This window comes from Amphibalanus amphitrite, unplaced genomic scaffold (genome assembly GCF_019059575.1).
Source record: "Amphibalanus amphitrite isolate SeventyFive unplaced genomic scaffold, NRLGWU_Aamphi_draft 000191F_arrow, whole genome shotgun sequence".
NCBI lineage: Eukaryota > Metazoa > Arthropoda > Thecostraca > Balanomorpha > Balanidae > Amphibalanus > Amphibalanus amphitrite.
This window is the reverse complement of record NW_024881686.1, coordinates 466,889-494,872: the sequence shown is the minus strand read 5'-3', so window position 1 is coordinate 494,872 and position 27,984 is coordinate 466,889. Positions and strand designations below refer to the sequence as shown.

General features: G+C 53.5%; 1 protein-coding gene and 1 non-coding gene across 3 annotated transcripts; both read left to right on the top strand.

Annotated features, from left to right (window-relative positions):
* The first annotated feature begins 32 nt into the window (after nucleotides 1-32).
* LOC122384467 (attractin-like protein 1) lies at nucleotides 33-27,391 on the top strand. Of its 2 annotated transcripts, XM_043371872.1 has the most exons (23): nucleotides 274-292; nucleotides 670-800; nucleotides 2,180-2,377; nucleotides 3,012-3,140; nucleotides 3,731-3,930; nucleotides 5,958-6,146; nucleotides 10,548-10,627; nucleotides 10,842-11,118; nucleotides 11,315-11,498; nucleotides 11,791-12,223; nucleotides 12,537-12,704; nucleotides 13,997-14,135; nucleotides 14,506-14,626; nucleotides 14,946-15,040; nucleotides 15,264-15,437; nucleotides 16,055-16,195; nucleotides 16,813-16,962; nucleotides 17,385-17,549; nucleotides 17,920-18,127; nucleotides 18,533-18,611; nucleotides 24,742-24,861; nucleotides 26,264-26,378; nucleotides 26,739-27,391. In XM_043371872.1, the coding sequence occupies exons 3-23, from the start codon at nucleotides 2,235-2,237 to the stop codon at nucleotides 26,867-26,869; spliced, it is 3,441 nt and encodes a 1,146-aa protein (XP_043227807.1). In that variant the 5' UTR covers nucleotides 274-292; nucleotides 670-800; nucleotides 2,180-2,234; the 3' UTR covers nucleotides 26,870-27,391. The 2 variants fall into 2 exon arrangements, with proteins under 2 accessions (XP_043227806.1, XP_043227807.1); XM_043371871.1 differs by having other exon boundaries at nucleotides 33-800.
* Nucleotides 18,206-18,279, top strand: Trnai-aau. Its single transcript has one exon. It is a non-coding gene; the product is annotated as a tRNA-Ile (tRNA).
* Nucleotides 27,392-27,984: the final 593 nt, after the last annotated feature.

Genomic DNA, 27,984 nt, shown 5'->3' with positions numbered 1-27,984 from the left:
TGCGTGGTATTTTATTTCTGTAATTCAAATAATTTTTTAACCTCTCGGCCTCCCCATCCCCTTCCCCCATCTGCGTCAATCTCGAAAATGGTGCGCCGTTTCTGTCACAATATATGGCAGCCAATGGGAGCTACCAAATCTCAACTTTCGTTTGACGGGCTGCAGGCCGTCAGGTCGACGGTGACGGGCCCGACACCGACAGACTGACGGTCAAGTGTGAACTGCGTTTTACGGGCGCAGCGAAGCGAAACCACAGGATCGGGATCGTTGAACGCGGAAGGGGGCTTCAATAGTTGGTGTGCCCATGACCGTGGTGTGCCCCCTTGTTTACAGGGGCGTATCATCTTTAAATTAGAAGCTGAATGTTTGTTTTCTCTAGTGTTATCAGTCGTGCCTTGTTTTGAAGTCATTGAAGAGGGAATCTTTCCCCTCACATCGTAGTCGTTCCAGTTCGTATCATCGCAGTTCAAGTTGCAGTGGCAGTGCTGTTCTGACTTCAAAACTTCGAAGATCGCTTGAACGCTTAGTTTTACACTGGATTATTGAGTATCGTGGAATGGCAAGATGAGAGCAGGAATGGAATATCAATATTTTGGTTTTAAGTTCCGAAAAAAGTTGATTTTCATCTTAGTTATATTACTCCTGTATATACATGCTGGCCAAACGAAGACTGATGGCTCAAATGTGGACCATAAGTGTGGAGATAATTTGTGCATTAATGGGGATTGCATAGATGGAAACTGCACATGTTATGCTGGTTGGAAAGGTCCAAGCTGTCAGCTTTGTGGAGGAAGAGTAAGGTAAGATATTTGATAGTCGCAATGGTGTAGCTGGTGTTACATCACCTGTAACCTTCTGTTGATGTGAAAGATGTGACTTATGAGATATTAAAAAGCTTCTTAAGACACCAGTCTTAAAATTGGGATCAAAATATTGTAGTGTTATCATATAACTCAATAGTACAATGTCTCAGTCAATAATTATGACCTGCAGTGATATTTTTAGCAGGCATGTATCAAAATTAGATGGAAGCTGCTTTTCTCTGGTATAGTTACTCAATTTGAGCATCATGTGTTGTGACCATTGACATTCTGATTCCACACAACCTGCAGAGTGTGATGAATAGTGAATTTTAACTGGTTATTTAGTACAATGATTCTGTATTAGTTAGTTTTGCCAGGTGCCTACCTATGAATTTAAACCATGGAGTCGTGTGTTTTTTAGCCCTAGCATTTGCAGTAGGTACATTCCAATTTATTAAGTAATTATGTTATTTACCTTTGCATTATACAGTAATGTAACAGCATTCAGCAATGCTGTTATATGCCACACATTAACTCTGCACACTGAATGCATTAGCAAGAATAACCTCCAAAAGTATATCCTGTTAAAATAGAGGTAGGGACTTTACAGGTTGTTGTTAGAATGTGATTGAGGGATATTTGTCTTCCTTTTTATTGCACTACCTACTTGATTCAACTGGCCACAATGTCTTCAAACATAAGTCTACTTAATTCCATGTATGAGTGAAACAAAACCAATGTTTCTCAATGGTTATATATTATGTGTATGTCATTTAATCATTCACTCAGTGCAAGCAGCCTTGATTGGATGTTTCTATTTACTGTGTTCTCAGGAAGATAAGATTTATATCAGCGTGTCATACATTGATATAATTTTTGTAATTCCTCCTTATAGCTTGTCAACTTGCTGGACAATATGGATGCTAGACAATTGAGCAGTGCAAAACAGCCAAGCCTTTCAAGTTAAGAACTAAACCTTTCATTTGTGCTCAAAGCTTACCTCCACTGGTGTTGACTGTGCAGCTCTGATTTTGTTTGCTTTGCATCCTCTTCAGGTTCGCTCAGACAGGGATAGAACACCTGCCACCTCGTGTACCCTGAGGTCATCTCACTGCTCCACCACTGCTGCCCTGCAGACAGGTCATGTGGCAGCTCCACTTCCACCTGTCCTTGGCAGGCTGAGAGGTCATGTCACTGCTCCACCTCCCGTGCTCTGAGACCATGTCACCACTCCACCTCCTGTTCTCTGTACATATCACCACTCCACCTCCTGTCATCTGTACACGTCACCGCTCCGCCTCCCGTCCTCTGTACATATCACCACTCCACCTCCTGTCATCTGTCATGTCACCACTCCACCCTCCCATGCTCTGCAGGCTGACTGAGCCGGAGGGCGTCATCACCCACGGGATCGGCAACTACTCAATCGACATGCAGTGCACGTGGCTGATCGACGGCGCCGACAACCGCACCATCCAGCTGTACGTGGACGACTTCGCCACCGAGTGCGGATGGGATCACGTCTACATCTATGACGGTGACAGCGTCTACAGCAACCTGCTGGCCGTCTATAGGTGGGTGCGAGAGATCCGAGGTCCGAGCAATCTGGTGGGCCCGTGAGGGAGCGAGGTGGAGACAGGGGGAGGGAGCGTGGAATATGGTGACAGTGTCTACAACTCTACAGCAACCTGCTGGCCGTCTACAGGTGGGTCCGGAAGGGAGGGAGGTAGAGACAGGGAGGGAGTGTGGGAGATGGTAACAGTGTCTACAGGAACCTGCTGGCCGTCTGTGGTCGGGTACGGAGGTAGAGAGAAAGTTAAGGAGAGCAATAAGTCTAAGTGATGAGTGAGGGAGCACATAACAATGGGTGTACAATGTGCAAGTTTGCAAACTTTGATCATTAAATGATCAATGTCGAGATCCGGTGTGACTGACGGTGCAGGTATCTCCTGAGATGCCATCAGCTGTGGTTTAATTTGTATCGATACTTCAGTGTGTCCGTATACGCCGGGTCAGACGGCAGCGGACGGCGTCGTGCCACCCGGCGCCGTGCGATCACCTTCAGCCGGGCTCTGTGTGGGAAGTCGCGGCGTACGGAGTCCAGTCCGCCGTGCGGTGTTGTGGTTTCGGTCCGCTCGGCCGGCCGCGGCCCCGTTCTTAGTCACCCAGGGATGTGATGGCGCAGACGGGCATTGTTTATTGTTTCAGCGGCATGGTGCAACTGGACAAGTTCGCCACTCACAACCTGACCTCCTTGGAGGCAAAGTCGGGTTCGGCCTACGTGCATTTTTATTCGGATGCTGCCTACAATATGACCGGCTTCAAAATAACATACAAGTGAGTATCGGACATGACTGTGGTTTTCTGGCGTGCACTGAGGAATGCCATGGACGGATATCTTTCGTTACATCAGTCGGAGCCCGGTAATAAATCCTCTTTCCCTCTCTGTTTTCCTACTAATTAAGGCCAATGCGTAATAGACTGAGAAAATCCCGTTCGGCTCATGACGCCGTTGTAATTGTGTTAATAAAGGTTTGCTAGGACTTCATAGGTACATGATTGCTTTTGTTTATAATATGATGTCTGATGTGCCCTTTAACATGACTTTCTTCGCTGCCACACTTGCTTTTCTGCCGTTCACCCCAATATAACATAATGAAAACGTAACTCTAATAAAACACCTCTTTCCCGTTAATTGAATGCGGTCCATTACTCCTGTATCTCCCGGTGCAGGCTTCCCGGAAACTCGCCTCTCGATCTCCGGCAATTTAATATACAGTTGACCTCGGCAGTCCTGCTACCCACCCAAATTATCACCAACACTGCATCATACGTAGCACAATCCTCTACCCGTTGAACTGGTTACTCTTCCTCCCCTTCATGTACCAATGGAGTCGCCGTCTGACTCCCTCCTCGCTTCCCGGCAGGTACCACTCGTGCCCCAGTATCTCCAGCGCGCTCAACTGCTCGGGGAACGGCGCGTGCGACCCGGAGTCGGGCCTGTGCACGTGTAACGCCGGCTGGGGTGGCCGGGCCTGCAGTGAGCCACACTGCCCGCGTGACTGCAGCGGCCACGGCGAGTGTGACCAGCAGCGGCACCGCTGCCGCTGCCACCGCGGATACAGAGGTCAGTACATCGGGGGACAGGGGTCAGTACTGGGGGACAGGGGTCAGTACTGGGGGACAGGGGTCAGTACTGGGGGACAGGGGTCAGTGAGGCGCCGCTGCCGCTGCCACCGCGGATACAGAGGTCAGTAGAGGGGTCAGGGTCAGAGAGGAGACAGGGGTCAGTGAGGCGCCGCTGCCGCTGCCACCGCGGATACAGAGGTCAGTAGAGGGGGGGGGGGGCAGGGGTCAGTGACCAGTACTGCTGCCGCTGCCACCGCGGATACAGAGGTCAGTAGAGGGGGTCAGGGTCAGTTATAGGGGACAGATGTCAGTGACCAGCAGCGGCGCCGCTACCGCTGCCACCGCCGATACATAGGTCAGTAGAGGGGGCAGGGTCAGAGGGGAGACGTTGTGAGTATATTATGGACACTGGACAGTGGTCACTGGTCAGTCTGCGTGTGAGGGGAGTGTTTACGGGATGAGTCGAGGGGGACGGAGTTGAATCGGGACTGGCAGAGGGGCGAGTCAGGGACCGCCGTCCGAAAGCCCTTCAGGATCGATGAGCTGGACCGGGACCGCCATGCAGGTGGTATGCCTGTTGATTGGGGGGGGGGGGGGATTGTGCTCGCCGCTGCGTAGCGGACGGACGGGCGTGCCGGTCGCTGCGCTCGGTGAAATCCTGGGCGGGGATTGTATGCCGACTGGCGCTGTGTGTTGGGAGTGTCCGGTGGCTCTACATCGGACAGCCCCTGCTGTTACAATGGTGCTAAACACAGGTTACACAATGATAGTCACAAGGAGACGAAATTAATCAGTGTATAAGCCTATAATGCAATATGGTGCTTCAACGCCGCAGCTGGTGTAACCTGATAAACGACCCCGATTGTGCGGTGAGCGGCGCGACTATTTTCAGTCAGGAGTGCTGGTCGTCTTTATGTGTGATACGTACGAGTATGCAGGGATTTAGGTGCTGAATGGAAAGGTGATCGGCTCAAAGGCGTCACAAATCCGTCTCAAGGCTCGGCTCTACATAGACACGGCCTGTGGGACCATGGCGGCAAAGCCGTTCTCTGGCGACCGAGTCACATCGATTTTGATCGTTAGATAGGTAGGTAGCTGTGGTATAAGATAATGACGACACCTGTAGTGGATATCGGTTACAACACAGTCACAATTAGACTGCGCTATATTATCAAATGAACCCGCAAGAAGCTGTGTCCGCTGATGGTCGACTCAGTGGCAGCTCCCGCCGTGCGCCTGGTACGTCCCGGCACGGCCGTACGAATACCGTCGTGCTGTGTCGGCCTCCGGGAAAGATCATACATCACACACCTCTCTGCACCCGGGCGCAATAAGCCTTCTGCTCTGTCGCGGCCGTCACCGGGCTTTGGATCGGTCTGAGACACAGTGGTTACAGTCGCAGTGACACTGTGCTCGGTGTACTGTGTGCAGTGCTGTACACAATATTAGTGGCGATCTCTAGGATCTGCCGCGGCTAAGCGAACCTCTGCATGTTCCTGTCAGCTTCTGGGTGCTCTTCTCGCTGCGATACACTCACATTTATGGGTGGATAACTCGGATATTACTCATGGAAATATTATCTATGGAGACTTTGACAGTCTTCTGGGATGTGTGATCAAAGCTGCTTCTTAACAGATGTTCTGGATGCTTCATCTCGATAGAAATACTTTAATCTGTAGACTGTATTAGTTGTATTGGATCAGTGATGTTCTATGACTCTCATCGGTTCTGTTCTGCCCTAAACTACCACACCGGTGACGTTACCTGTCACGTCATCGTGCATATCACGGATATATGATAGGTATACAGCTGACTGAAGCCACTGCTTGCAGTCTCTGTTTACAGTACTGTGTCATAGTTCCTGGCCATTCTGGATGATAAATTACTTACTACATCGCTTTGTGTTTTGGTCGAGGGAAATGCTCGCCTTCGGCTTCTCATGTTTACCGGCCGTGATAAGAACAGTGTACTATACCCCTGCCGCTGTGTCCGACGTCACCGATCTCCGTCCCCGCCCGCCCCCAGGCTCGGACTGCAGTCAGCTGGAGGAGGAGGGTTTCTGGGAGCTCCTGCCACCCTCCCCCTATCCGCCCTCCAAGTACGTGCCCGCCGGACGCGCCTCGCACGCGGCCATCATCAAAGGCGACTCCATCTGGCTGTTTGGCGGAGAGTCCTTCACGCCCACTGCCTTCGTGGTCAAGTACGACATTAACGGTGAGTGGACGGACTGTGGAGTTGGACATTGTGGACGGGATGCGGTGGACGGGATGCGGTGGACGGGCTGTGGATGACACTACGTGTGGTGACACTACGTGGAAAGGCTTCTGGGACGCGGGATGGATGTGGAGTGGATGCATTCCATCGGCGATGTAGTGGTGAGGATGTTTGTATGGGGGTATAGGGTTGGCTTTGACCTGGGGATTTTTACAACTAATGCAATGGCCCGTGCGGTGGGCAAAGTGCCGCACGCACTAGCTTAGCTTTAACTACATAGTCAAATACATAGAGTCGTATGGTTTTGTGACAAACATGACATATCAACTGGAACTGCCAGCTCAATGCTCAGCCGCCGGACAAAGATTGTCGATTGAACGATCTGCGCCAATATGGTGCTATGGACCTGCGACAGTGTCTGAGTACAAATCTATGTAGCTAAGGGAACATGTCCGGAGAGTGACCGGGGTGGCATGACTCTAGTTCGTTTAGCTCGTTGGTGACTTGGAAAGGGGGCACCTTCATGGGGAAGGGTTTCACAACTTTTGTATGATCAACTAAATACTGCTATTTAAAACTGGCTTTTCAAAGTGGTTAGTTCCTTAAAATGCATGCGCTGACTTCACCTGTCATTAGGTTTTTACCTGTTAGTGATCATTATACATCATACAATCATACAATCATACAAAAAATTGCCTTGAGTTTTACTGTCGTGCAGGTATGGTTTGTCTTGTTTTATCCCGTAAAATGGAATACCGACGAGACAGCTCGTTCCAGATAGAAGGGATATGCGTCCATATAGGTAGCAGGCCAGGCTCGCTCCACAACGCTTCTGGTCCGGCTGGAGAGATTTCTGGCCCTCCCATCGGCAGCGGGCAGTGTTTTTCTGTACAGAACTGAGAATTGTCCAGCCAGTCTGAGGCGTCTGCTGGCTCTCTGTGACGCTTTTGAAGAAGCAAATATTTACCTGCTTTTGCGCGTCACTGTTCTGATTTGGACGTCAGTGTTCCTCGCTACTCGTGCGTCATAAAACTCAACTCATTATCATCACTGAACCGACTAGTACCGTCGCCAGATGCTAGATACGACCTCTTATGTAATTATCGAGTTTTTTCTGCTAATGGCGCAGCGTATGTTTGCTCTGTTTGCTACTACTGCATTACCTTCGATGGGGTTGTCATGGAAACCGAATGCGTCATAGCTCTGTAGTTGACTCGTTGTGTGTTATCGACCCCCGCCCTTACAGAGCTGGATCTAGCCAGCCAGTTGATTAAGAGTCGCAGCTGAAATATTTATTTACTCATCCTTTGGGTTGATAGGTCGCATTATGGAGTCTTTGGTCCATTAATGGATTGGTTTATTTTTACTGACGACTGGTCTTTGACGGGTATCCTGTCCGTGACCGTGTGGTGAAGTCCACCGCCTTATAATAGGTCGAGCCGGGCTGGGTCGGAGTAATTGAAGGAACAAAGTTGTGTTTGAAGCTTATGTCTTTTATGCTTTCAGTTGGCTCATTGTTTCTTTACTTTACCGATCGGCTGGGGCGGCAATGCGGGTTATGATTGTTTTACCCAAGATCAATAACAGAATTCAGTTGATGCACAATGGAATAAACACCGTTTTTACTCGTAATTGTGTTAAGCGGTATCGTTCATTAGTAATTGCGGTCGCTATCTCACTAATTGCGGGGTTAATGTGATGGTTTTGTTGTTGAATAATTACGTAGGTACGTTCCCTTTTCGCCCGGTTTTTGTCGTCACCCACCCATACTGATCTAATGAGGACGTGTATCAGGACACTCGGACGATAAATAACTCGGACAACAGGATCCTGTCATTCCATTTGGTCGGTTCACAAGGTCGGTTGTGTGATTATTCGCTTATGGCTTCTTGATATTCCCTATCAATTAACCTTTATCGAAGTTCAGTTGGTACGAATACTTTGACATCTTTGGACCAGGTAGACGACAAACTACATCTGTCAACGATATTTATTTCTATATTGTTTATACATTCGATTCAACCGGCTAGAGAAACTGGGCTTTACATTTTATATGGTTTCGTACTAGGAATGCAATTTAGACACCACCGAACGTTTGCACCAGCAAGTGAAATGAAAATGCGCAACGAAACTGACGGCCATAGCATGTTTCAGACAGCATTGTTTCGTTTGGTCAACATACCGCCTAGAGACAAATAAACACAATGCAGCCGTTTTAAACATCGAGTCTTACTCATTTTAGGCTGATTAGAACAAACTTTAAACAGCTATGGTAACCCTGTGATGTCTGGGCTGCTCCCGCTCTGCTCGGTGCCAGCGCTCGCTCCTCAGCCGAGCTTAAGTTCACAGAGAGGCACGCTGTCCAGGTCATAGGTCAGTCGGCTCCCGGGCTGCCTCCGGGGCTCTCCCCTCAGCCAGCCGAGCTGCTGGTCGCAGAGAGGCACCTTCTCCAGACCAGAGGTCGGTCGCGGCTGCCAGCACTTTCCGCTCAGCCGAGCTGCTGGTCATAGAGAGGCGGCCGGGTGCGGGATCTCAGCCGAGCTGCTGGTCGCAGAGAGGCACGTTCTCCAGCCGGGACGAGGTGTCGTACCAGAGGCCGGCCGGGTCCATGGCCGCCGCGTCCACCGGCAGCGTGTCGTTCATCGCGTACCCGTTCGGCTCGGGCGACTCGGGACTGGTGACCCCGTCCCAGTTGGTCCAGTCGAGAGGCGAGTGGTCGTCCCAGAAGCCGTACGGCGGCAGGTCGGCGGTGGCCATCCCCAGCCAGCCGTCCCGGCCGCCAGGGGTCAGCACGGAGCGCACGTGCGCGTTCTTCTCGGCGCTGTGTATGACGGGCAGGCGGCCGGTGGGTCGGAGAGAGTTGCAGGCGGTGACGGCGGCGCTCCGCGGAAGGGTCCGCTCGAGGAGGGCCGTGGTGCGCCACCGCCGGCCGCCGTACAGGTAGGTGGCGCTGGTGGAGGTCAGCAGGTGCAGGGGCCCTGCGGGGAGCGGCGCCGGCGGCGGGTCCGGTCCCAGCGGCCCGCCCGACACCTCCTCTGTCGGCGCCGGCGGCGCGAACAGCCGGCACAGGCCGCCGCTGAGCTGGAACGCGGCGCACCGCGGCTGGACGCCGCAGCGGCGGGCGCAGCCGGTCAGACTGGGCGCCGGCAGCGGGGCACCGAGCGGCTCCAGGGGCGCCGCGGGCGCCTCCCGCCGCGGGTAGACGAAGCTCCGCTGGCAGTGGCCGCCGGAGAGGAGGGCTGCCACCAGGACAGCCGGCAGAGCGGCCGAGGAGACGCGCATCGCCGCCGGGTGGGGCTGCTGGCCGGTCACAACCGCCGGGTCGGACTAGATTCTTTGCCAAACGACCATTATTTGCTGAGATTGCTTGGACTACTGCGGCTGCGTCTCTGCACAGTGACACTGTTTGTGATTGTAGATGACCGTTTTTCAGGATTGATTTATCGTTATGCTTAAATGTATCACCTGCTACGGTTGGAGACCAATTTGCGGCAATGTTGTCCGTGTCATGCTGCCGCCAGACTGCCTGGGAGCTTTAGGTCGGCCGGCCGATGCAAACAATCAAGTACCTGGTCCAACGAAGCTTTCCTTTCCCTCGGCTGCGCTGTAGCTGTTTCGGAGCTGTGCCGTGCTCGGCTCAGCCGCAGCGACCACACTGTCCGTGAGACGACCGAGGACCATCCACTTCGACCCCGCACTCTGCGCTGGTCGCCTGTCGAGCCGCCGAGTCCGCCCCCTGCGCGGGGACAGGGAGCCACTCGAGCCGCTGGTTTGGTCGAGCCAAATGTCCTACCATTACCTCTCATTGCGCCGCCGGGGGCTACAATCACCGGCCCGTCCAAACACGCTCTGATGTGTGGAACTGTCCCGGAGACGGCGCCGCCGTGTGTTCTGTTGGTTCGGCGTCACCAGGAGCGAGCTGTGATTGGCAGCTGGATGACGTGATGATGGAGTTTGTAAACCGGGACCGACTCGCAGACGTCCGAGTGTTTGTCCAGGCGGGAATTAGGGCTGTTCTGATGTGACTGAATTGTGAACAAGGAGACTGTTCTCGAATTCGTGAAGGCGATTATCATTGTTTAAAAAAAAGTATGGCAGGCGTTCACGTACACATCTTTTTTTTGGGGGGGGGAATACGCACATAACGGGATATGCCTGTATATCAGTGGATAAAGAATATATTTAAATCAGAGACAGTACAATCGGATTTCGCAACGAACGAAACTAGTGTTGGTTTTATGTAAAATGCACACATGGGTCACTCGAATATCCGTCCGGTGTCCGACAGTTGTCTGAAGTCGTCCGATCTCCGACAGTTGTCTGAAGTCGTCCGATCTCCGACAGTTGTCTGAAGTCGTCCGATCTCCGACAGTTGTCTGACTTTGTCCCGTGTTCCGGCAGGCGGTGTCTGGGAGGAGATTCACACGTCGGGCAGCCAGGTGCCCAAGGGCCGCTACGGCCACTCCGCCGTTCTCAGAGGGGTGAGTTGGATCGGATGGGCCATGGGTTGGATCTGACTGGGTCTGTTTGGATCAGACGGGACGAGTGGGTTAGTCGGACGCCGCTGTTCGCGATGGTGGTACAGTGTGTGCCTTGTGTATTGTTTTCCGTGTCTGTTTCTCCTTTTCGATGTAACTTTAATTCCCCTCATCCAGCCCTTACCCCCTCACATTTCCCTTCCGTTCTTTACTCCAGGATAACGTGTACATGTACGGCGGCGTCCGTTACGAGGACGACGTTGGCAAGTACGGCGGCGCCATAACGCACGAGCTGTGGGCGCTGGACACCACCACCAAGCAGTGGGAGCTGAAGCACGTGCGATCAGAGGGCTGCTACCGCGGTGACGTGGTCTGCGGCCCGCTGGCCGTCGTCGGCCACTCGGCCGTGGTGATCGGAGACGATCGCATGCTGGTGCTGTTCGGCCACTCGCCCGTCTACGGATACGTCAACTACGTGCAGACCTACCACTTCGGTAGGTGGTGGAGGCTGTGGGGTGTTGGTTGAGAGAGGGGTGGGAGGGAAGGGATGGATGAAAGTGTCGACCAAGGTGCCGCTGGGAGGACGGGGGTTTGAGTTGTGTTATATTGGTTTGATGGCTGCTCTGTAGCTGATGTGAGATTCCTTCTTCTTGTAGGCTTCAGTACTGACCTCTCCCTTCCTTCCGCCAGGCACGGGCAAGTGGAGCGTGCACGGCTCTCAGGGCGCGCTGCTGAAGGGCAGCTACGGCCACAGTAGCGTCTGGGACCCTCACAGTCGGCTGGTGTACGTCTACGGCGGCCACCTGTCCGACAACATCGCCACCTACTCGCTCTCCAACCTGCTGCACTCGCTCGACCCCGAGACCATGAAGTGGTGAGTGAACACAGCCTGTCCGGCCGGACTGGCTGTGAGATGATGTGGTAGCCCTAGAAGCCTTCGTCAAGTCCCGCCCGAGCAGCATGTGTGGAGGATAGCGCGTAAATTTAAAACTGCTGTCATTCTGCGTATGTATATTTCAGAATGGCTCACATTATCACTGGAATTACATATGATAACCTTGCAATGACATGTCTACCCCAGATACGTTACCTTATGTTCATTGTCTGGCCCATTCCCTGCCTCAATTGACGTCCCGCTGACTCCGCCTCCTCCCTCCCGTCCCCAGGAAGCGCCTGTCGCCGGTGGACTCGTCGCGTTTCCTCCACTCGGCCGTCTACCTGGACGGCCTGGTGCTGGTGTTCGGTGGCAACACGCACAACGACACGTCGTACAGCCAGGGCGCGCGCTGCTACAGCCAGTCGTTCCTGGCGTACGACCCGGCCTGCGACCGGTGGCACACGCTCCGGCCGCCCGCACACTTCCCGCACGACCTGTCCCGGTACGGACACGCGTCGGTCACCTACGCCGAGAGCATGTACGTGGTGGGCGGCTACAACGGGCGCACGTTCAGCGACGTCATCCGATTCACGCCCGGCCAGTGCCGCGGCTACAGCAGCAAAAAGTCCTGCCTGGGGGCCACCAGCGCCACCATCGGCGTCAAGTGCACCTGGAACAGGAAGACACGGACCTGTGAGCCCTTCTCACAAGCCAGCTCAAAAGTGAGAGGCGGGCGGAGAGACGGAGGGAGGGCGTGGGTGGGTTGATCAGGCGTGCACTGGCTTTGAGGGGCTGAGCGTTCTCTGTGCCATAGAACACGCGTTTCGGGTTTCACCACGTTTGGATTGATTGCTCAAAGATTTGCCATTGCGTAGTATTGTTTTTTTTTTAAGAAAAAAGTACACCCAGGTGTCTCATACAGCTGGGCAGAAAGTCCTGCGATGTTCAGGTGCATATTCGCAAACTCGTGTCTGCACGTACCAGTACCGACGATGCGTGGCCCTTACCTCTCCTCTTTGACTCCACCATCCCCAGACGCACGACATCTGTCTGGACGATGGCGAGGAGGAGGACGCGGGCGGCCCGTCGCCGGCCGAGTGGTGCGCCGAGATCACCTCCTGTCCGACCTGTATCCACTCGCGGCACGACTGCGTCTGGTGCGGCAGCAGCTGCGCGCACCAAAAGTGCAAGGGAATCGTCAAGGTGGGTGCATGGCGTTTTGGAAGCATTATGTATAGTTAGGTCTGCGCCTAGTTATTGCAAAAGAAAAGTTTAGAAATGGCGAAGATCCGACCCTTTCGTCTCTTAACCCTCGCCGGACCTATTGGTTTTCTACATACGCGCCGGCCGAGGGGGGGGGGGCGGGTACGACCCCCCCCCCCCTCGCCGTTTCGCCCCTGGTGGAGCTAGCGCGTCGCGGAAAAAACGAGCGTGTGCGCCGTTATGAGACGCAGAGATTGGTACCCGATTTTAAGGTCCTAGGTCAACCGGTGACCTCTGAGGTCAGGTCAAGTGCCCCAAGGTACGGTTCAGTTTTTGGTGAATAACTTCGCAAAAAACGGCCGCAGAGCGCCGATTTTGGCAGCATCGTGTTTGTCTCGCTCAGGCGCGTCGAATGATATACTTTTTGTCCGGGTCAGGTCAACTTGGGGTGTTGACCTCAGGTCAAGGTCAGGTCAGCACCCCCAGGTCACGAAGTTGGTCGAAAGAGGTCATGTCGCATATCATTCGATTCGGCAGGTCTTCCTGAGTCCATTGGTGGCTTTCCCGACTCGCTAGCTCAATTTGATCAAGAGTTATTGACGAAAAACTAATATGACCTTGATGACGTCATAAATGACGTCACGCAAGGTCAACATTGCAAAAGTGACGCATCTAACCTTGCAAGGAGTGCATAAAATCACGATTCTGTGCGCTTGAGATAGTTGGAGATCGTTCCCGGCGCCAGAATAGCAGTTTTCATTTTTCCCCATTGACTTATAATGGTGAGGTCACGAAAATGACCTGACCTCATATGACCTTTAGGAAAAATCCGAGATATACAAGTTGTGGGACTCATAATGGATACTAGATCCTGCAAGTTTCATTTCCCTGTGACATCTCCTCTGGCAGTGAGGGCGTTGCGAAGTTGCGACATCTGAAGACCGTGCAGAGGTTCACTTATGACGTCATAGGTCAGTGACCTGACCTGACCCAAAAATGCGGTTGGTGTCAAAAGATGCGGCTTGGATCAAAGGTCAGGTATGCCAAGTTTCAGCTCTCTATCGCCAGCGTGTTCGGAGCTATCGCGAAAAAACCCTATGGGGGGGGGCGGCACCCGCCCCCCCCCCTCGGCCGGCGAGGGTTAAACTCTCATTTGTGTCTCTGCAGCTATTTTTATAAGGTCGCTTCCAGTCGTGTGCTGGGTCCACAAAGTAGGCACTGACCACCCTGCCTCCTGTGTCTGTCGGTATCCGCTTTGTGTATCATATGTGTCTCCCCGCCGTTGTTCTCAGCCGATCACGTCTGACGACCAGTGCCAGCCGAGCCACGCGTCCAACTGCAACCTGCTGCACAACTGCCACGCCTGCCACACAGAGTCCTACTGCAAGTGGGAGCACGATCACAAGTGCTACACATACATACAGACCAAAGGTGAGACGCACAGACCAAACCACGCCTGTCACACAGAGTCCTACTGCAAGTGGAAGCACGACCACAAGTGCTACACATACATTCAGACCAAGGGTAAGGACCAAATGTTACGCCTACGCAGAGGTCAAACCCACTGTACCGGGGCGTCGATGCGTCCAGAACAAGCTGTTTATGTGTAAAGCTCAGGTGCTCTCGCTCTTCTTGAGTCATTAATACAATTCTAGCAGACATTGCTCAGTTCGGGTGTTATTACATTATAGTTTTATCAATGCCACCAAAGTCTCGGCTGTTGTATAAATTTAGTCGCCTATCACTGCCCCTGTCCGCTATCTGCAGCCTCCCTGACCCCATGTCGTCTCTCTCGCCGCAGCCAACAAGACTCAGATGGCGAGTCAGATTCCGCAGGCGCCGTGCGGCCCGTCCTGCAGTGAGCGGACCACGTGTGCCAACTGCACGGCCGCCAGCTGCATGTGGTGCATCAACAAAATGAGGTCAGCCACGATTACTCGGACGGCGGACGCTACTCTGAGAGCCATGAGCTGTGGAGTGTGGTATAAAAATGCTCGGAGCAGTTTAACGCAGTACATTTTTTAGTTTGACATTTACATCGGAACGAAAGAAGTATCAATTTGTTAAAAGGTATGGGTTGCTAATTTGTGAATTTGTATTCTCTCGCTTCCCTCCCTCCTCCCCTCGATTGTTTGTGCATTGTAAGCTGTAACTGCATTGCAAGTCTAGTAACTGCACCTGCCATTTGTCCCTCCACGCCCCCCTACAATCCGCCCTAACCTGGCCCGGCCTCTACCGCAGGTGTGTGGAGAACAACGCGTACGTGGCCTCGTTTCCGTACGGCCAGTGCATGGAGTGGACCACGCAGAAGCCAAAGTGTGACGCCATCCCGCCGGGTGAGTGACGTCAGCATCACCGACCGGTCAATTGTGTCATCTATCCCGGGATATTGGTTCCAGCTCATCTTGATGTTGTTTGCCTATGTCGAAACCGTGCTGTTTTGCTGACCGTGCTGGCTTTTCCCTAAGGCTGATTTTTCGAACGATTCCCCATGATATCGCTTCCCTGACGACTGGCCTAGGTTTATGTGCTGACCTGCCCTGACCGCGCTCCCCGCAGGCGGTTTCTCGTGTAACGCGCACAAGACGTGCGAACGGTGTCAGGAGGACCCGGGCTGCGGCTGGTGTGATAACGGCTCCGGCACCGGTGTCGGCACCTGTCTGAGAGGCGGGTTCGCCGGCCCGACCAACGCCACCTGCCCCAAGAAACGCTGGAACTTCCTCAGCTGTCCGCGTGAGTGGGACCGCAGGGAGTGAGGAGGGGAGTTTGGGAGTGAGACACGGGAGGGAGGAGTGGAGTTAGGGAGCTGGGAGGGACGTGAGGCGATACGGGGGATGTAGAGTTATGCTAGCAGGAGACTGAGTTTAAGGAGTTGAGACCAGATTAGGCTGATTTGAGTTGCAGTTGGCGTATGCGGCTCGTAACTCAATCAGTGATGAATGCTGGGCTCTGATTCGGCCGGGCAGATTGTTTGTGAAGTCTATTTGTACTCTGGGTCGATGTCTGCGCCGGCAGCTGCCAGTCGACGTTTGCGTCCGGTGAGCTCATTAAAATTTCACCGGCCGTATCGATAGTTAGGCTGCTGAGTGGTGGCCGCAGCGCATTGGCAGAGCCGGACCCGAGGCTGTTTAGGATGGATGTAGGGACGTCACGGTGAAATGCTGGGCAACGAAAAAGGCGTCCAGCTAATGGATCGCGGTGTGCTGGCAATAAAGCTGCTGGTGGCAATTCCGCTGCCAAAATGTTTTCCAGAGGCGCGGTGTTTCTTTCCTGCCAATCCTACCATTATTTTGTACCACTGCCACTGCCATTGCTGTGTTGTGACGCTCTCTGTGTTGTTCCAACCGCAGCGTGCCAGTGTAACGGTCACAGCACGTGTTACGTGGGTAACAGCACGTGCATGCCGTGCGGCGACCTGACGGCCGGCGAGCACTGTCACATCTGCCAGCAGGGCTTCTTCGGCGACCCCGTCAACGGCGGCTCCTGTCAGCGTGAGTACACGACCCCACCAACGGCCCTGACCCCGACCCGACCCCGTCAACGGCGGCTCCTGTCAGCGTGAGTACACGACCCCACCAACGGCGTGACCCCGACCCGACCCCGTCAACGGCGGCTCCTGCCAGCGTGAGTACACGACCCCACCAACGGCCCTGACCCCGACCCGACCCCGTCAACGGCGGCTCCTGTCAGCGTGAGTACACGACCCCACCAACGGCCCTGACCCCGACCCACCAACGGCCCTGACCCCGACCCGACCCCGTCAACGGCGGCTCCTGTCAGCGTAAGTACACGTACCTCCCAACCAAATAGCAAGGGTACACATGGGTGACAGGGCCCATGCGGCTTTCTTGCGTGCTTTATTTGACCTCGTGACGTGTTGGTTGCAGAACCACCTATTATTTTATGTTACTTTATGTTGCGTTATTTTATCTTGGGATTCATCTCATGTTATCACTGATCGCTAAATGGGCTCAAGTTCATGTACTTTGCGGTACCCCTGTCCTGAAGTGTCCCTTGTTCGTTATGAACCGCCGTTGTCCCAAGGACCCTCGTTTCGTCTCGGCTGGATGTATCGAACTCACCGCCTCTACTGCCCCTCCCCCGGCAGCGTGCGACTGCAACAACCACGGCACCGACTGCCACCCGGAGACGGGCAAGTGTTACTGCAACACCAAGGGCATCGTGGGCGACCGCTGCGATCGGTGTGACAAGCACAACAAGTTCCTCGGCGACCCGGCCAACGGCGAGGACTGCTTCTGTGAGTGGAAATCGGTCAGAGCGGGGCAGGGTTCCTCGGCGACCCGGCCAATGGCGAGGACTGCTTCTGTGAGCTACGACCCGGGGAGGGGGGAGGATTCCTCGGCGACCCGGCCAATGGCGAGGACTGCTTCTGTGAGTGGCGACCCGGGAGGGAGGGACTAAGTGTTTGGTCAGGGATGACAATATCACACATTATTGTCACGTTGGACGCTGGAAAACGCCGCACACAGGCGAGGGTTATGACACGTGAAGCTTGGTAGGTGTGTCTCCGGGAAGTGGGATTCTTTGTCCAACTTAAAACATCATTATCACGTTCATTGCTTCCATGAGTAGTAGCCACGTCAAAACGTTCATGTGTCCTGTTCAAATGATATGTGTGATTTTTCCGCATCACTGACTCCATCTGTCGACCATCCACAGATAATTTAGCGCTGGACTTTCAATTCACGTTCAACATGACGAAGCCGGAGGACCTGCACTTTAAGCGGATCAACTTCATGAACCGTCCGATCAGGGACGACCTGAACACCGACTTCCGAATCACGTGCTCGGAGCCGGCCAAAATCAACATCACCGTCAAAACGGGTCAGTAATCCATCATTGCCGTCAAAACGGGTCAGTGACCCCGTCAAAACGGGTGGGTGCCAATGCGGAAGAGCCGCTGTGGACAGGAATGACTAGTGTGCGGTTATTGGAAGGTCTTGTCGAGCAGGCAGCGGAAATACTTGGGGCAAGCTCGGCATCTTGTATCACGTCCTTCTGTCATGCCACTTTTTTAATTATTTTGAGTCGCTTTCTGCCTACGGGCAAATGATAGCATCCCAATGGGATGCTATCAACTCACATCCCATGCGGCCAACATATCTAGCGTCCCCCGCTTCTCGTTATCAGTGTCGAATTTCATCTCACTCTCCTGCCCGCGGTGTTGAGTCTGACGTCACTCCCCTCCCCGCAGTGCTGGACCCGGAGCGGGTGATCCTCTCCGACTTCAACTGCACAGAGTACGAGCACACGTTCGCCCAGTCCGAGTACAACTTTGACGCGGCGCACAACACCACCTTCTACGTGTACGTGTACGAGCTGCGGCCGCCGCTCTTCGTCCAGGTGGCCTTCTCGCAGCACCCGCGCCTCAACCTCAGACAGTTCTTCATCACATTCTCCACGTGAGTTTGATAGGAGATATGGGATGGTACTCGTGTCGAGAAGATTTAACCTTGACTCTGGCCGCATCGGAGTTCGCTGGCCGGTTAGCTCAGTTGGTTAGAGCGTCGTGCTAATAACGCGAATGTCGTGGGTTCGACCCCCACACTGGCCACTCCTTTTCGTTCGTTTCGTGGGTCCCCTCTCCCCAGTCCCCATACACGCGCTGACACTGGTTAGTTGAAATAGTGTTTTTCCAGCTTAACTCACCTGATAACATTTATATGACACGTATTGAAATAATTGGTGAGTCTTTAGTCTCAAATCACCACCGAGGATTGCGGAAGATTTTTCAAACTTTCAGGGTTTGGGCCAGTTGGGTACGAAATATGCGAAAGCTCTTCTCTTGAATGCGTCTTCTATTCCAGATGTTTTCTTCTGCTGTTGGTGATAGCCGCGCTGTTGTGGAAAATAAAGCAGAAGTACGATAACTACAGGCGTCGCCAGGTAAGCCGCTATCTTCCATTTATTGCAGCTCCTTTCACTTCTCCCCCGCTGCCGCCTGTCCCCCCACTTATTCTCCCATTAGGTGTGCCACCGCGCTCCTCTGACCTGCCGTGCCGGTGGTGGGCCGGTCGGCCGTCCCACGGGACCACTTACCTGGTCAGTGCGTGGCTAATGCGTCCCCGTCGGTGGCCGGTAACACCAGCCACCGCGGGGGGCTTGCTGAGTCGGTGGGGGAGTCGCGGCTACAGCTGAGGGAAAGTGTCTGTAATGAATACAGTGTGTTAAACCATCACCAAGAAATTAAAGTAATCGGCGTCATGTACATTTTTTATTCTCCGAGCACATTATCTCGCATAAAACACACATTTGAAAAATACATTCCTCGCGCCGAACTCGTGGAATTTTCTAACGATCCCTCAATTTCACGACATTACTCGTGTCGTGGAATTTCCCAACGATCTCTCAATTTCACGACATTACCCCCTCTCGAGTGTGCGGCGCGCAACACCTAGTTACAGGCCCCTATCTAACAGATCATAGGTAGACATGAATGCTCATTACACATGGATACACAATCTTGTTCGACATGGGCATACACAAGTTATATGACACGTTCACATCCTACAGCTTAAAGTCGAACACTGGCTTTGTAAATTTTACGTGCGTACGGTGCAGCCTTCCAGTTGTTCCATCCATATATTCAACGTGACGACGTCCAACCATCCCCACTACAGTGTGTGTGCGCGACCACGGATGCTCCATCTTAAGAGCAACCCCAGCCTGGTGCTTGAAGTTACGCACACGTATGCGATCCCCGGCCTTATACAGCAAGTCTTTTGCTTGATTACGACGATCATATGCGGCTTTGTCAGCTGCGGCGGAAATACGCCGCTGCTCCTGAGCCTGCCGCAGATCTTGGGATAGCGTGCGCAGCTTTTGATGGACAAAGTTATCCGAATACATAGGGACGGATTCATCCACCAGCCGAGATAGCGGAGCGGTAGGATGGCGCCAAAAGTACAGAAAATATGGCGAGTACCCCGTTGTCCTAGACACTTCGTTGTTCAGAGAGAATACGATCCCCGGCAAATGCACTTCCCAGTCTACGCCATGACTGTCTGACAGAGCGCGTAGTCGCCGTTTCATATCGAGATGCTTCCTTTCAACCTTTCCAATCGCCTCATGGTGATATCCTACTCCTGATACGTGTTTCACACCAAAGTACCGACAGAGCTCAGATATTTTTGAGCTTTTAAGGTTTTTACCCGCGTCAGTTTCCAATCTCCCTGGAGGGCCAAACACAAGGAAATGACTTTGGAGAGCGTTTGCAATGTGATCGGCTGAGCCTGACTGAAGTGGATAAAACGATAAGTACCCGGTGAATTTATCAACGCAAGTGAGGACGAGAGAAACGCCTGTCGTCCTGCTTTTGGGCATGTGTACGATATCCACGACCATCGCTTCGTTGGGAAGATAAGCTTCCTGCGGTATCAACGGCGGTGGCTGCGCACCCTTAGTGTCTTTGCGCTCGCTGCAGCGTTTGCAGCTCCTGACGTAAGCGCGACAATCGTCTTTTAATGCAGCGTACCAGGCATGTCGTGAAACTTTCTCAAACAGCTTGTCTACGCCGCAATGACCATGGTGCGATGGGTCGTGATTTTGGTACAGAAGCTCAAAACGCTTGGCAAATGGCCAGACAATCCGACCGGTTTCCGGTGTGCTGTCGTCGTACCGATACAAAATGCCATTCTTTAATCTGAATTTAGTTACATCATATCGCTTCAACGTTGGGCTGCAATGCCTTGGCCACTTTCCAAAGCGCAAATGATGGACAATTGCCCGACAGTCCCGATCGTGTTTTTGGTACCAAATCATTTCTTCGCGACTAAACGCTGGTTGAACGTGATCTGGCTCAATCAGGCTGACGCGGAGCTGATCCTGAGTTCCTGAAAGCGAGGGAGTGGCATTTTCTGACCGTGTTTGTGGCGGAACGGGGACCGTTTTACCGTCTCCTTCGGTAGCCACTGCCGTGCCGCTCGGGGCCATTTGGCTGGTCATCGACTTGTCCTTACTTTTCTCGGTCGCGGTTGGGCTGGATCGCCCCTGTGGCATGTTCTTATCCGGACACTCTGTGTCTGGTGGCATACCTGGTGCGCGCGACAGCATGTCAACGTGCTCCATAAAGTTTGCACGGCGGTGTTCGGGGCTATAGTGAAACTGACTGACGAACGATCGCCAGCGCATCAGTCGGGGGTTGACGCTGTCTTGATTGTTCAAAATCTGCAGAGCGCTTTTGCAGTCACATACCCACGTAAATTCCTGACCAGCCAAATATTTGTAAAATTTATTTAGACCTTGAATAAAACTGTAAACTTCTAATTCATAGATAGTCCACTTACGCTGGTGTTTGTTATATTTGCTGCCACTGAAAGCAATCACTCTTTCCACTCCATTTTGGATCTGACACAAAATTTGCCACTGCCGATCGTACTGCTATCAGTATACAGGATGAACCTGTCACTTACGTCTCTGCTAGGGTATGCTAGTACACGGTCAGAGAGCAGAGCCGCGCGTAAAGACTCAAATGAACGTGATAATTCTGGATTCCAATAAAATTTCTCAGAGTTCGCTAAGTTAACCAATGGAGCTGACAGATCAGCGAATCTTGGAATAAATTTCCGAAACCAAGAAAAAAATCCATATAATCTCTTGGCCTCTTTGACAGTGGATGGCGGTTGCATGGTCGAAATACATCTGAAACGATCAGGGTCTATTGAAATGCCCTCAGGAGTAACCAGGTGGCCCAGGTATGACAGCTTGTTCATCCCGATCTTACATTTTTCAGCCGAAAGCTTTAAACCTGCTTCGTTAAGTCTCTCGAATACTGTGTGCAGCAACCGATAATGTTCATCCATACTGGCGCTTGTTAAAAGCACGTCATCAGCGTAAATGAAAACTCCGGGTATGTCACCCAAAACGCGATGCATAACCCGATGCAAGAAAAAAGAAGACTGGGCACACCCCATTGGCATCCTCTGCGGGTAATATGTGTTGCCCATCGCGTAGAACGCACAGATCTGGCTGGAAGTTTCGGAGAGACGCAAATTCCAAAACGCGTGTCTAATATCCAGGGAGCTGGCCACTTTCCAACCTCCCAAACTATTGAGGAAATCATCAATACTCGGGAACACGAACTTTTTCGGGAGTAAGCATTTGTTTACCTGCCGCATGTCTTGGACTATGCGGTTTTCCCCATGTGACCCCGGTTTTGGGATCAAAACAACTGGGGAGTTCCAGTCAGCTGGCTCTCCTTCTGCTATTACACCGCACGCCTTTAGTTCATCAAGCTGCTCCTTTAGTTGTTGTTCTTTTGACCAAGGAATAGGATAAGGGCGCACAAATTGCGGTGACACCCCGGGTTTCAGCTCTAGGTCAATGGGGTCCCCCTTGTAGCACCCAATGTCAGAATATCCGTGGGAGAAAACACCGGGAAACGACTGGATCAAACCAGCTAACCTGTCCCGTTCTCGATACGTAACCGCCTCACCCATCATAAACCTGGCTAGGATTTCGTCCGTCGTCTGACCAAAGAATTGACGATCCTCGCTCGTGATGGCATTCACCTCACTGGGACCTGAGTCTGAACACCCAGGCTCAGCCGATTCATGACATTCAATTCTCTCCAAAAAGCCAATGACAGTCTTCCTCGGGAGAGTGATATGACGATCTGAACTATTTCTGATATAAAGAGGGATTTCTTGTGAAGAGAAAGGGCGTACTAAAGAGTCAGTAATCTCTAAGCTTTCCGAGTTAAGGCCAACCATAAGGTAAGTACAGTCTGTTGATAGCTGACTGTCTACTTTGACGCTTAAGCATACTGCGGATTTTGCGGGAACACTAACGGGTTTTGAAAGTCTGGTCTTAACCTGAAAGGAAGCATCTGCACAGTTCATGATAGCACCCTGACTACTAAGATAATCCCAGCCAATAATACATTCACGTGACAGGCCCTCTACCACCTGAAATTCGAATGCCGTTTCCTTAGTCTGGCCACTAGATGCCAGCATTTTTACGGGCAGGACACACTTTCCAAGCACATTCATATTATGCCCAGACGCTGATTTGAGATCGGCTGCACGTTTCAGTTCTGTTCGAGGGGCCAATGTTCTCAATACTTTAGAGTCTAACAAAGTCAGCTGACTTCCCGTATCCACTAAGCAGTCGTTTAGAATTGCCCCATTTATCATAACTTTCGTCACCGGCAGCGACATCAGGCCAGCGTTATGAGCCTGCCCGGCTATTCGTTTGGGCACTGAGACTTGCGGTGTCCCCAGCCCCTACAAGACCAACAGCGGATCATACCGTGAAAGCCGTCAGGTGGGTGTTCGTTGTTTGACCCTCCTCGGGGCGGTGTGCGCCTTCCCCAGGCGCCGGGAGGCCGCTGACCTCGCCAGCCACGGCCGCCCCGTCCAGGTGGCCATTGCTGCTGGTAGTAGTAACGGCCGCCCCGTCCGGGCTGCCATTGCTGCTGGTGATAGTCATCCCAGCCAGGCTGCCATTGCTGTCGGTGGTAGTCGTTCCGTTCTGGTTCAGATGGTGAAGGGCTGCGTCCGCGAGCTCTGTTTGGACTCCGACGGCTGCCCGGCCACCTATGTGAGTGATCACTCTCGTAAGGCGGCGAAGGACTACGTCTGTGCCGCCAGGGCGGGGAGGGCGAGCCACTTTGCCGGTGCCGCTCCTGCTGCTTCTGTAGGTGACTGTGTGGGCCAACCCCGTCCGGAGATTGGTGCCTGATCTTACTTTGGCTCTGGATCACGGGCTGGGTCTGGGCTGCATCGTCGCTGTACGGTGAAGAACTGCGACTGATCGGATTGGCCCATTGAACCGATCTTGGGGCTGTGCGCACTGAAGAAGATTCATGCGCTGTCTGCACAGACTCTTGTAGTGACTCCTCGCGCGATAACTCAGCTATTGCTTCCTCGAACGTAGTGACTTTAAGACGCGACAAGAGGGTGATGTCGTGTTGGTCTAGGCCGGCCACAAAATGCCGGTACAATGTGGCACTATAGGCCGGCTTGCATATGTTCTTGACCTGGCCGTTAGTGCAGAAAAAATCGGGGCATGCCTGTCGCACCAAGCGCCGCACTGATATGCCATAGTCACGAGCGCGTTCTTGTGGTTGCTTCCGGAGCTGTGAGAGTTTCATAGCAGCTTGTGTTGTGGAAGTTTGGTCCGAAAAATGACTCATGAGTTCCGCACACAATGAAGTAAATGTTAGGCCACCGTTCAAACTTTCTGTCTCATTGACGACACGCAGAGCCTCACCGGAGCAGCGTGTAGCGACGATCATGCCCAACTTGTCTGAAGTGAACCCACCCAGGTCGCCGAGACGCTTGCATTGAGCGAGGAAGTCGCCTGGCCTTGAAAAGCCGTCATAAGTCGGAAAATCCGCCACTGAAACTTTTGGCGAAGGCGCCGAGACAGCTCCTTCTTCGTCCATGATTCGTAATTCTGGATATAAAACTAACTCCACACCGCTGCCACCATGTTAAACCATCACCAAGAAATTAAAGTAATCGGCGTCATGTACATTTTTTATTCTCCGAGCACATTATCTCGCATAAAACACACATTTGAAAAATACATTCCTCGCGCCGAACTCGTGGAATTTTCTAACGATCCCTCAATTTCACGACATTACTCGTGTCGTGGAATTTCCCAACGATCTCTCAATTTCACGACACAGTGGGAATGCTTTGATGGCTGGTTGAATGCAACTATTGTAGAACGCTATGAGTGTGGCCAGAAGTGTAGTGTTTCTAACCAGATATTTATGCACCCATCTCCCGTCATCGGTCACCCATGCGGCGCGGTGCCCTGCTAGGTGCCTTTTCTCCGCCGTGCACCTCTCCCGTAAACTATGCTCAGCACTGACCTTATCTGACCGTTTGTCTGTCTGTCTGCACAGCGCCTGTTTGTTGAGATGGAGCAGATGGCCAGCCGGCCGTACGCCCAGGTTCTGACCGTTTGTCTGTCTGTCTGTCTGCACAGCGTCTGTTTGTCGAGATGGAGCAGATGGCCAGCCGGCCGTACGCCCAGGTTCTGACCGTTTGTCTGTCTGTCTGCACAGCGTCTGTTTGTCGAGATGGAGCAGATGGCCAGCCGGCCGTACGCCCAGGTTCTGCTGGAGCTCAGCCGGCGGGTGCCGCCCAGCACGGCGCCGCAGCCGGCCGTCCGACGGAGGCACAGGGTAAGACAGGCACGGAACCCCACACCAAACCCAACACCACCCTCTCCCAGCCGGCCGTCCGGCGAAGGCACAGGGTAAGACAGACACGGAACCCCACCCCAAACCCAACACCACCCTCTCCCAGCCGGCCGTCCGGCGAAGGCACAGGGTAAGACAGACACGGAACCCCACCCCAAACCCAACACCACCCTCTCCCAGCCGGCCGGCCGGCGAAGGCACAGGGTAAGACAGGCACGGAACCCCACCCCCTACCCCAGCACGGCGCCGCAGCCGGCCGTCCGGCGGAGGCGCAGGGTAAGCCGCGCTCCATACAGACCGACGCCCCTTCCATAGAGACACAGGGTAAGGCAGGCTCGGAATCCTACCCTCACACCGCCGTCCCTCACCCAATCCCATCGGCTGGCTTGTAGAGACACATGGTTAGGCGGGCTCTCCAAAGAGCCTCCCCCGCCGAACAGTTCCTGACGGCGACACAGGGTAATTCGGGCTCCTGTTAGTCCTGGACTTCTCCCACCCATTCCAGTGACCCAGCCGGTCTGGGCTTACCTTAGGTGGCCTAATATACTCCCTCCCTAATTTCGCCTCATTGTCTCAGATTGTCATCCATTGTATCAGACCTGCTGCATGCTGTGATTACATTTCCGGGACTCTCCCAAACCCGACCTTCATTGAGGCGCCTTCTGTCGCTAAATGGCAGTCTCTGCCGCTGCCGAGCTGCCCGAACGACTGTCCAATTTAGTGGCCGCGTCCCCGGCCCGCCCCGTGAATAGCCGCGCCCCGGCCCGCTGTCAAATTAGTGTCGGCCGGCCGAGTCGCATCAGTCTCCGGAGCGGCGGCCGGCCGGCCGGACGACGGGTATTGGGTACAGTCCGGCGGCGGCGGGGCTGATACCGGCCCGGGAGACAGTGTGCTGGGCGTCCGGATAACCGCGGACGGCAGAGCGTGGCGCGGGGTGACGTCAGACCGGGACACGGGGTGACGTCGGAGTGGGGCGCGGGATGATGATAAAGCATGCCTAGGGTGGGTCTGGTGGCTGTTCAGTGCCCAGTCATGCCTTCATTTCGCAGTGTTCCGCCCGGCTATGCCACTGATGTTGACTGTGCTCGTCACCGGATTTTTACACTGACCTGTGCGAACTGTATTGTCCTGAACTGACCCGTGCCGACCTCCGTTCCCAGCCGGTGCAGTGACCGATAGGACTGCAGCAGTGACCTTTACCGACCTCTGTTGACCTGTGTCCCTCCAGGCGGAGCCGCGTCCCATAGTGCTGGAGCAGCGACCTTTACTGACCTGTACTGACCTGTACTGACCCGTGCGGACCTCTGCGTACAGCCGGTGCCGTGTCCCATAGTGCTGGAGCAGTGACTCGTATAACTGACCTCTGATGACCTCTGCGTCCCAGCCGGTGCCGTGTCCCATAGTGCTGGAGCAGTGCGCCGGCAACCGGGCGGCGCTCATCACGGTGGTCATAGAGGGCCCCACCGGCGGCCACCAGTTCGCGCCCGCCGGAGTGTCGGGTCAGTGGCTGTAGAGAGGGAGGGGGTCAGATTGTTCTGGTAGGCGGGGTACAGGGCAGTGTGGATATGTTAAGCAGCAGACACTTCAATGAGTAGTTGTTTACTCCTGTGGCATTTTTTGGATTAATTTACTTCAACTTGAAGTCGTATTGAGTAAAGTGATCATTCTTCTCTTCTTTTAGTTTGCCTTTGTTCTTGCCAAGCTGGTGCTGTTGAGTTTCAGTGGCAGATGCCAACTGTAAGGTCGGTGTATTAGCAGAAGTGCCCACTTTGTCTCCCTGTCAACCCCTGCTCTCTGTACGCCTCTCGCCCCCACTGACCTCTGAGTTCTGACCGCCCCCCCCCCCCCCCCCCGGTCAGGTATTAACGTGGGCACGGCCCTGGTGGCGGACGGCTCGAGCCGGAAGGACAGCGTCGACCGCTCGCACAAGGCCGACAGCCGCAAGGCGCTGAAGACGACGCTAACGCCCGGCTCGGACGTGTGTGTGTAGTCGGCTGGACAGCCCGGTGAGCCGGACGTGTGAGAGGCGCCGCCCGCCGCGCCACGGCGCACGGCGCCCCGTATATGTGATAACGTAGTCAATACACGTACTGAATGCTTTATATTTTAGAGATGATGCGCCCGTGCCGGCGCGCGTGTATGGCGTCGGCTGGGCGCTCGTGTGTTGCGCGTGGCTCGTTGTTTTGTTCTCATTGTGACGCGGCGCGGCCAATGGACAATGGTGTGCCGCCCCGGCGCCTGATTGACCCGCAGATGACGTCACACACGCGCGCGCGTGACGTCACTTGTGTCCGCGGTGGTCCCCGCTCTCTCTGTCGTAGGAGCGGGCCGGCCGGCCGGCGGGCGTCTCGTTTTGATGGTATTTGCCTGAGGTTTTGTTGTGCCCACTCATTGCGTATTGACAGAACACCGTCGCGTATTTATTGCCATTCCTGTTAGCGGCTCATCCGTGTACGCTCACTAATGGTAATGGAATTAAGGCCTATATTTCAATATAAAAACCTATCCACGCCGAGGTGTTTTGGTCTGCGCTTAACCAGGACACGATGTCTGGAGTGGAAAGGGGACTTTAAATGCTCTGGATGGACGCAACAGGCTATCGCATTGGTGGAATGTCAACTCTGCCTGCCTCCAGACTTCAGGGTTAAGGGTTCGATCCTTCAACGTTTTCAGACTTTATAGGTGATCCGGTAGTCATAACTTCAAAGTGTTATGAAGAATACTGGGCTCTGTATCGGTAAAAGATTCTATATTTACACATTAGCTTGTCTCCTCGTCAAACCCTAACCCTCGCCCGCACATGCCATTTTCCCATCCTAGAACGCACATGGGGGGGGGGGGTTGCCACCCCCCCCCCCCGCGCCATTTCGTTCCTGTTGGAGATAGAGCTTAGCAGTAAAGACCAAAAAGATTCTTTGGGAAGAGACGAATCCAATGATACCCAGTTTTACCTTCTCAGGTCAGTCATTGACCTTCCAGGTCAGGTCAAACTAAAAAATGTTGCTGTTTTGGGTCACCGTTGGATATCAAGTGCGCTGCTTATCAAATACCGATGACGATGCTGTTTTCTGGTGCCAAGCCACCTAGAACCTCTTTGTCACACTA